At 35.1% G+C, this 9,320-nt stretch overlaps 1 protein-coding gene across 1 annotated transcript; it reads left to right on the forward strand.

The window, feature by feature from the left end:
- The first annotated feature begins 5,079 nt into the window (after nucleotides 1–5,079).
- On the forward strand, nucleotides 5,080–8,666 carry LOC147405995 (uncharacterized). Its single transcript, XM_086433907.1, has 2 exons — nucleotides 5,080–7,752; nucleotides 7,839–8,666. The coding sequence occupies exons 1-2, from the start codon at nucleotides 5,088–5,090 to the stop codon at nucleotides 8,249–8,251; spliced, it is 3,078 nt and encodes a 1,025-aa protein (XP_086290033.1). The 5' UTR covers nucleotides 5,080–5,087; the 3' UTR covers nucleotides 8,252–8,666.
- The last annotated feature ends 654 nt before the right edge of the window (nucleotides 8,667–9,320 follow it).

Below are 9,320 nucleotides of genomic sequence, written 5' to 3' on the forward strand. Positions count from 1 at the left end.
GCGTGATCGAAGAGAATAGACAATCAAATTAACATTGAAGTGATTATGGCACTTGGAAGGAGGGAGTTCAAAGATGCAAACGAGTCACCAACACGAAGAAGAAGAAGGAGAAGAATATCCATTCTTATTCTTCTACTAATAAAAATAGAAGGCTATACCGGCAATTTGAACATAAATTAAAATAAGGGTAAATCGAGAATTTCAATAAAATGTTAAAAAAAGGGTTTTGTTATGAAAATTTAAAAAAAAAAAAAAAAAAACTATTCATTTTATTTTTTTACCATTTTGGTTAAAAAAAATTTATTTGACAAAACCATTACCACTTTTCCAAATTAATTTGAAAAGTGCATTATTTTGGGAATTAATCGATTTTCGTGCTCCATTTTGGTAATGTTTCCTTTTGTAAAATATTAAGACCATGTTCATAAAACACCCTTATTTTTTGTTATGTGCATAGCTTGCATCAAACTCGTTATCTACTTCCTTCTACAATGTTTCTTGAATTATTAACATGCATGGTTTAACTGAAATGCATTCCCTAGGGATGAGGGAATATGCCTTGATAATATATCCCCTGTTAAAGTAAAAAACTTGAATCTTTTGAAGCATCCAAATACTATAGCGAATACTTCTAGTGCAAATATTCTATTTTAGATATAGTGAGCTGAGTATTTCAGGGAAATTGGCTAGTGATTTTTTGCTCACAGCTCAACATTTGTTTGACATGCGGCTCAAATGACATAAGCAATGGAGAGGAAATTTCTCTTTCCTACCCGGGAATTGTCTGCCCACAAAGATTATTATTACCAGAACTTAGATGTCCAAAGTCCTTTATGTTTCCCACATTAGTAAGGACTTCTGTAATGAGATAGTTTATAGAGAGATATATAATATCAAGTCTTGAAGCATTGAAAAGTGATATCAAACTATATTAAGAAGCTTAAAAATGGTTCCTTCTGGTCTAAAGATGAAGAATTGAAAAGTGGTGGGAATGGTATCATCAGACAAAGACTGTTAGAGATGAAAGATTTCCAAAGATCGTTGGTGCTAAGATACCTGCAGCAGGCTTGAATAGAGAGTCACTGAGACAATTTGATTGAAATTTTCTTAGGAAGGAATTATTGCACATATTGAATTCTTCTAGTCTGTTTTCAAGGTTAATTCCACTTGCATTAAGGACTTAAGATTCTACATTTGAAAAACATAAAGTTGGACTTTTACGGACAATCTGGGCAGCATGGTGTATAACTTTCCACAATACTCAATTGTTTCTTTGATTTAATGTATCAAACAAATGGGAGACTTGACTTAAGTGTGCACGACTTGTATTAAGTCTTTTGGCTACCATGTTGATTGGGCCAATTAAACCAATTTCTCCTACTATCAAAATTGGACGCTTGGACTAGACTATGTTGGCACAATTGTACAATTCATTTGACTGGTTAGAACTTAAGAATATCCATTAGACTAATGATAAAATGCCGCACTAAAACTTATGTGGTTTGTACGCGGTTTACGTGGCAAGTGCGCCACGTCAACAGTGTACACTATTTTTTTTTGGATTGGAACGGATTGAATATTGGTTAAAAACTGGATCATTGTCATCCCTATCTTACCCTTTAGGTGACCAACGGCCAAGCAAGCTTATGCTTGGCCTTTAGTTATTAAGGGGTAGATCGAAATTTGATTTTCTTGATTTTGTTTAAATTGAGTCTCAGTCAATTGATCAAAATTCTCTTGATTGATCTTTCCTTATTAAATTCAATTGAACTCTCGGGCTTATTCAATCAAATTGAGGTGTCTACCTCTCTCTCTCTCTCTCTCTCTCTATCTATATATATATATATATATCTGTGTGTGTGTGTGTGTGGGTGCGGATCATGGGACATATGTAAAAACAATGGTTTTTCAAAATATGGGTTGGAGGTTTTGGATTAAGCTAATTTTTTGTGAGGATGGTCTCTATGATGAGAAGATCATCCTCACAAAAAATCAGCTCAATCTGAAACTTGGAAGTTCATCAAAAATCGATGGTCCCCATTCTAAATCACTTTTGATGGGGTTAGAAGTTTCATATTAGACTGATATTGTTTTAGGATGATCTTATCATCATAGAGATCATCCTCACAAAAAATCAACTCAGTCCAAAACTTCTAACTTATATTTTGAAAAAAATTTATTATTACATTGTTTATATATATATATAGGGGACGGATTATGGGACATGTGAGCTGATTTTGTAAGAATGGTCTCTATGATGAGAAGATCATCCTAAAAAAAAATCAGTCCAATCTGAAACTTCTAACCTTATCAAAAGTGATTTAAAATGTGGACCGTCAATTTTTTACCAATAAGTTTTAAACCTCTTTTGATGGATTTAGAAGTTTCAGATTGAGCTGATTTTTTGTGAGGATGATCTTCTCATTATAGAGACCATTCTCACAAAAAATCAGCTCAATCCGAAACTTCTAACCCATATTTTGAAGAACCATTGTTTTTACATATGTTTTTTCATATGTCCCATGATCTGCCCTCATATATATATGAGAAATTTTCGACACCCTATGTGTTTGATCCTACATGGATTAGAAGTTTTGGAATGGACTGATTTTTAGTGAGGACAATCTCTATTGTGAGGAAATCATCCTCACCAAAAATCAGTCCATTCCAAAACTTCCAACCCATATGTAAGATAAAACATGTAAGGCAAAAAGTAGGGTGTCGAATATATCCTATGTATATAAGGTCATGTTCAAGGATCAACTTTTTGGCCAATGAGTTTTGTCGTACATGGGTTGGAAGTTTCTTAATGGGTTTTCTGTTTTTTGGTGAGGATGATCTCTATGCCGTGGAAATCATCCTCACCAAAAATGATCTCAATCCTAAACTACTAATCTCATAAAAAATTTGTTTTAAAAAAATGGATGCTCTACGATTCTTCAACTTGTAAAGTTGGGGTTAGAAGTTTCAAAATAGGATGATTTTTGGGGACGGTGATCTTATCGTACAGATCATCCTTAACAAAAATCAGCTCATTCCAAAACTTCTAACCCATATAGGACCCAAATCATTGGCCAAATAGTTGGCCCTTGAACCTGGTTTGTTCTACTTAGGTTGGAAGTTTTGGAATAGACAGATTTTTGTTGTGGATGATATCTTTGGTAAGGAAATCATCCTCACCAAAAATCTGCCCAATCTGAAACTTCTAACCCCATCAAAAGTGATTTACAAATAATGGATGGTCTATGATTCTTCCACTTGTAAACATGGGGTTAGAAGTTTGGGAATTATTGATTTTTGGCCAACAATTTTTGACCTATATGGGTTAGAAGTTTCGGAATGGACAGATTTTTTATAAAGGTGATCTCTAGATGAGGAGATCATCTTATCAAAAAATCAGCTCATTCCGAAACTTCTAACCTCATCATAAGTGGTTTATAAAAAAGGGCGGTCCACGATTCTTTAAGTTGTAAATATGGGGTTAGAAGTTTAGAGATCATCCTCACAAAATATCAACCCATTCCCAAACTTCTAACCTATGTAGGACAAAACATGTGGCCAACTATTTGGCTCTTGAGCATAGCCCCCCCCCCCCCCCCACACACACGCACACACACACACACACATATATATATATATATAGGGGAATGCTAACGTCCAATATCTCATGGGGACGTTAGTATTGTCCAATACTTTTTTTCCAATAATAACCCTCTTCGTTTTGTCTTTTAGTGAAAAAGAAAATGGTGTATTGGTCTTTTACACTGTAAATGCTTGTTTACATAATAAATATTATGAGCATTTAAGTAATTTGAATTATATATATTTGTAGTAAATGCTTTGACAATCAATGCCAACATAATCAATGCATTTATTAATGACATAATAAATATATTTATTGTGTAAAGACTAATATACCCTTATTTTTTTTCACTACAAGACAAAATTATAAGAGTTATCATTGGAAAAAAAAAAAGGTGTTGGACAATGCTAACATCCTCAAGAGGTCTTGGGCATTAGCATTCCCCAAATATATATATGTATGTTTGTTATACAAAAATGCTAAACTGATTTCCTACAACAATGCACTATTGTGGTGGAGTGAATAGAGCACACGAGGAAAATCAACTGTTATCTATAAACATACTGTTAAAGGCAGTGTAGTAGCAAGTCCGTGTAGCACAACTCTATACATTCTTTTGCCACACCAACTTTTACTAAGAGCACCCCAATTCATGTGATATCAAAGAAGAATTGAGCACCATAGTGGGGTGCTCTTAGTACAAAATGGTTTGGCAATTAAAGATCTTTAACTAAAAGGTATTTAGGTAAGAGAAACATTTTTCTTACTTAGTAAAGATTTTAAGTTGTAATAAGGGTCGTTTTGCTCAAATGGATTATCACATTAACAATCCAATACCACAACCCTCTAAATTTTATTGAAAACTTCAGATAAATTTTAATTTTTTTTTTTTAAATATATTTTTTTTGAAAGGGCTTGATCTAAGGTTTTGAAAATGAACGATTACCAAATTTCCATATAACTAAAAAAAATTTAAATTAAAACTCAACCATGAAAAATTATTTATTTATTTATTTATTTATTTTTTCTTAATTAATAGAATTTTGTCCTCTACAACCCTGAACCATCAGAGTATATGTTTTTTGATGTCACAAGGTGAGTCCAAGGACCCTTAGTAAGGCTAGTCGGACTCAATCGGTAATGAATGGGTAGACATCATGTCCACGTGGTATCTCTAAGGTGTATAGGTATACAGTTTGGGTCACTCAGTGATAAATGTGTGTCCTATCTACTTCATGTTAGGCCTATATACTCAGAAAAAAGAAAACAAAAAAAAAATTCTGATTTGTTGGATGGAATGGATTCCAGGCTTATGATCATGAGACTTATTGCAATGCAACTCCCAAGAGTACCATAGTCATTTCTCTAAAAGCGTGTACGAGTGGAGAACCAATAGTGCATGGATGGAGGGCACTCATCAACCACCCCACATCATTTGCTTATCTATATAAATCAACCAAGAAGCCATAGAGGCCTCTCAAACCCATTATAGCTTGGATCATTGATGATGAATTCATTTGACTTCTTTCTCCTACATACCATATTCCTTCTTCTATGTATTTCTCTACAAAAAGGATTGGCCAAAGCTGTCATCCTAGGAAATGAAACTGATAAACTCGCCTTACATGCCTTCAAGAATCAAATATATCATGATCCTTTGCATGTTTTAAGCTCATGGAATGATTCTGTCCATTTTTGTAAGTGGGAAGCTGTTACATGCGGTCGTCGACATGGAAGGGTGTTAATGTTGAATCTCAAGTCTCAAGGATTGGGGGGTTACTTATCTCCTTACATTGGGAACCTTTCCTTCCTAAGGAAGATAAACCTCGACAACAACAGCTTCGAAGGTGAAATCCCTCAAGAAGTTGGCCGTTTGTTCAGGTTACAAGAATTCAATATGAGCAACAATTCGTTCTCCGGGGAAATTCCAGTCAATCTAACCAACTGCTTCAACCTCAAAAGCCTCCGTTTAGGTTATAACAAGTTCATAGGGAAGATACCAATCGAGCTTGGCTCTTTGTCAAAGCTCATTCTATTACATCTTCTCTTCAATAATCTAACAGGAGGGATCCCACCTTCCTTGGGGAACCTTTCATCCCTCAACTCTTTTTCGATATCATTCAATAGTTTGGAAGGAAGTGTTCCAGATTCTTTGGGCCAATTGAAAAGTCTAGAGTTTCTTGGTGTCACTTCCAATATGTTGTCTGGTATGTTTCCTCCCTCTCTATACAATACCTCATCGTTGGAAAAAATTTCCATCTCAGGTAACCAACTAAAAGGGAGTCTTCCACTTGAGATTGGCGTCACCCTTCCTAATCTTGTCGACTTTTACATTGGTGGAAATCAATTTTCAGGTTCAATTCCTGTATCGTTGTTCAATGTTTCACAGCTTGAGGAGCTTGATATCTCTGAAAACAATTTTCATGGGGAAGTCCCTATTAATGTGGGAGATCTAAAGGTCCTTCAGTTTCTAAATTTGGAATTGAATCATCTTGGAAGTGATTTGAATTTTTTCAATTCTTTGACCAATTGCACCTCTCTAAAGGTGTTGGCTATCGATTTTTATCATTTCAGTGGTGTTCTACCCAACTCTATAGCTAATCTCTCAATCTTACTTGAAGAGCTATATCTAGGGTCAAATCAAATATTTGGTAATATACCCTCTGGAATAGAGAACTTAATTAACTTATTCACGTTAGGTATGGAAGAAAATTTGTTCACTGGTAGTATTCCACTGGGCATTGGGAAGCTTCAGAAGTTGCAAGTGTTGTTTCTATCTAACAATAGGTTCTCAGGACATATTCCTTCTTCTGTGGCCAATCTGTCCTTTCTATTCCATCTAGATTTATCAAATAATACCTTAGAAGGAAACATAGTTTCAGATATTGGGAATTGTCAATCTTTAAAAATAATGGATCTTTCAAACAATAATCTTAATGGTATCATACCCATACAGGTCATTGGTGTATCTTCAAAGTTGACTTCCATTAACTTAGCTCACAATTCTTTGACTGGCTCTTTACCTTTGGAACTCGGTACCTTGGAAAGTCTTGAAGAACTAGATATTTCTGAGAACAAAATGTCTGGTAAAATTCCTAACATGTTTGGTAGTTCTTTGAGCTTGGAACACCTTTTTTTGCAGGGTAATTTCTTTGAAGGACCCATCCCCCAATCCTTTAGCTCTTTGAAAGCTATTCAAGATTTAGATCTTTCACGCAATAACTTATCTGGAAAAATTCCTAAAGATCTAGAGGACCTTTCTTTTTTTCAAAACTTGAATATGTCTTTTAATGATCTTGAGGGTGAGGTACCGATAAAAGGAGTTTTTAAAAACTCCAGTGCATTTTCAATTGTTGGAAATAGTAAGCTTTGTGGGGGCATCCCTGAACTTCACTTACCTACATGTTCCATCATGAAATCCAAGAAACGACGAATGCATCTTGCCTTCAAGATGATAATTGGCATAATTCTATCCTCAATAGTGGTACCATTCTTTCTTGCGCTTTATTGGAGGAAAAAGAAAAGGACGAACTCTTCTCCGACAATTTTCTTGGGTGATTGGTTTAGAAGGATTTCTTATGATGAACTATATCGAGCTACAGGTGGATTTGTTACATCCAACTTGATTGGTATGGGAAAGTTCGGATTCGTGTACAAAGGGGTTCTTCCAACAAATGAGATGTCTATTGCGGTGAAGGTATTGAACCTAGACATAGGAGGAGCTTCCAATAGTTTTATGTCCGAGTGTAAAGCCTTGCAAAAGATTCGACATCGAAATCTACTCAAGATTATAACTGCCTGCTCAAGTGTGGACTTTGAAGGTAATGATTTCAAAGCTCTAATATTTGAGTTCATGCCTAATGGGAGTTTAGAAGATTGGTTGCACCCTCGTTTACATGAGACGCATCTGTTGAGAAATTTGAACCTTAGCCAAAGATTAAGCATTGCAATCGACGTTGCTTCTGCATTGGACTATCTTCATAATCATTGCCAAGAACCAATTATTCATTGTGATTTAAAGCCAAGCAACATTCTTCTTGATGACGACATGACAGCCCATTTAGGTGACTTTGGATTAGCAAAGCTTATTTCAAGCAACATAATCACCTCTACTGAAATTGAAACAAATTCAGTAGCTATAAGGGGATCTATTGGATATGTTCCTCCAGGTATGTTTATATTTTTTAAATACTCTTAATTTCAAGATTTTTTTCTTTTTTTTCAAGTACTTCACTGGGCTTTGAATGAATTGCAGAGTATGGGATAGGGGCAAAGGTCTCAACACAAGGGGATGTTTACAGTTATGGAATACTTCTACTAGAGATGTTTACTGAAAAGAGACCAACGGATAACATGTTCAAAGATGGTCTAAGCCTTCATCATTTCTCTAAAATGGCTTTGACAGAGCGAGTTATGGAAATTTTGGATCCATGTCTATTCTTGGAAGATCGTAACGTAACAATTAATGATTTTCAAAATCAAGGATACTGTTGTATCCATAGAATACGAGAAATCTTGATATCCATAGTTCAAATTGGGGTCGCATGCTCTGTTGAAGCACCAGGTGAGAGAATGAATATCAAAGATGTTGTTATGGAATTGCACACAATTAAGAAAATGTTGATTGCGGCTAGGATTGATCGACATGGGCAAAACAGTCACGACTGAGTTTTTAATTTAAGCCATTTGAGATGACTTTAATTAATTCTCTCTGGACCTATCATTGTATATTCCCTTTTGATTTCTACATTTATATCCTTTACTGAAAAGATATCAAATACTAGAAACAACTCATGAATCTGTATTCCGAGCACAAACTTAAAATCCTTTTTATTGAATATAATAATAATATTTCAGTACAAGCTTTTACAATAATCCCTTCATTACAATTTCTAATTACAATTCCAAGTAACGTACAACAATATCTTCTATTCTAGTAGGGCTTCAAATAGGATGGCTTTATTCGAAATCCGAGTGATCCTAATCCGAATTTAGCAGGTTTAGTTCCATCAAGTATATCCGAATTAAAATATGGTTAGGATATGGGTTGATGTTTCTTGTTTTCCCGAGTTGGATACAGATCCATCCCTATATCCGTCAAGATCCGAATGATATACTACTTTGCAACTTGTATTTTTATATTTTTCAAGCCATCTTTCATCAACTAACAATATATGGTTGGGTATAGTGGTTCAGCCCTTTCTTCAAATTGGAGAGATCTTGAGTTCAATACACCATTTGATTTGAAACAATCGTGAACTGTTTGACATTATCTGACTCGAATCAATTAATTCAGTCTGATCGGATCTAAATATGAATTTGATGAAAGTGAAAGTAAAATAGTCTGAATATGATTGTAGCTATGAGTGCAACTTGGTCCGGTTCAAACCAAGAACCGAACCAAACCGATAGCTTTGGGGTGGTTTGGAATAAATTGCGGTTCGGTTCTAGGTTACAAAAATGGAGAACCGATCCATTTGGTTTGGTTTTCATATCAAATTTGTATAGAACCGAACCCAACCGAAAACCAAACCCTTATATATATATATATAGAGTCCCGCTCGGCACCCTATGCTTTACCCTACGTGTTTTGTCCAACATGGGTTAGAAGTTTTAGAATAGGCTGATGTTTTGTGAGGATGATCTCTATGGTGAGGAGATCATCCCCACCAAAAATCAGCCCATTTCAAAACTTCTAACCCCATCAAAAATGGTTTACAAAAATGGACGGTCCACG

This window comes from Akebia trifoliata, chromosome 3 (genome assembly GCF_017979445.1).
Source record: "Akebia trifoliata isolate Shusen 1 chromosome 3, ASM1797944v1, whole genome shotgun sequence".
Lineage (NCBI taxonomy): Eukaryota > Viridiplantae > Streptophyta > Magnoliopsida > Ranunculales > Lardizabalaceae > Akebia > Akebia trifoliata.

Excerpts from the sequence above, each read along its gene's own strand:
- LOC147405995 (XM_086433907.1), top strand. The coding sequence starts at position 5,088 with ATGATGAATTCATTTGACTTCTTTCTCCTACATACCATATTCCTTCTT. Across the intron at positions 7,753-7,838 it reads TATTGGATATGTTCCTCCAG|AGTATGGGATAGGGGCAAAG; the intron begins GTATGTTTATAT and ends AATGAATTGCAG.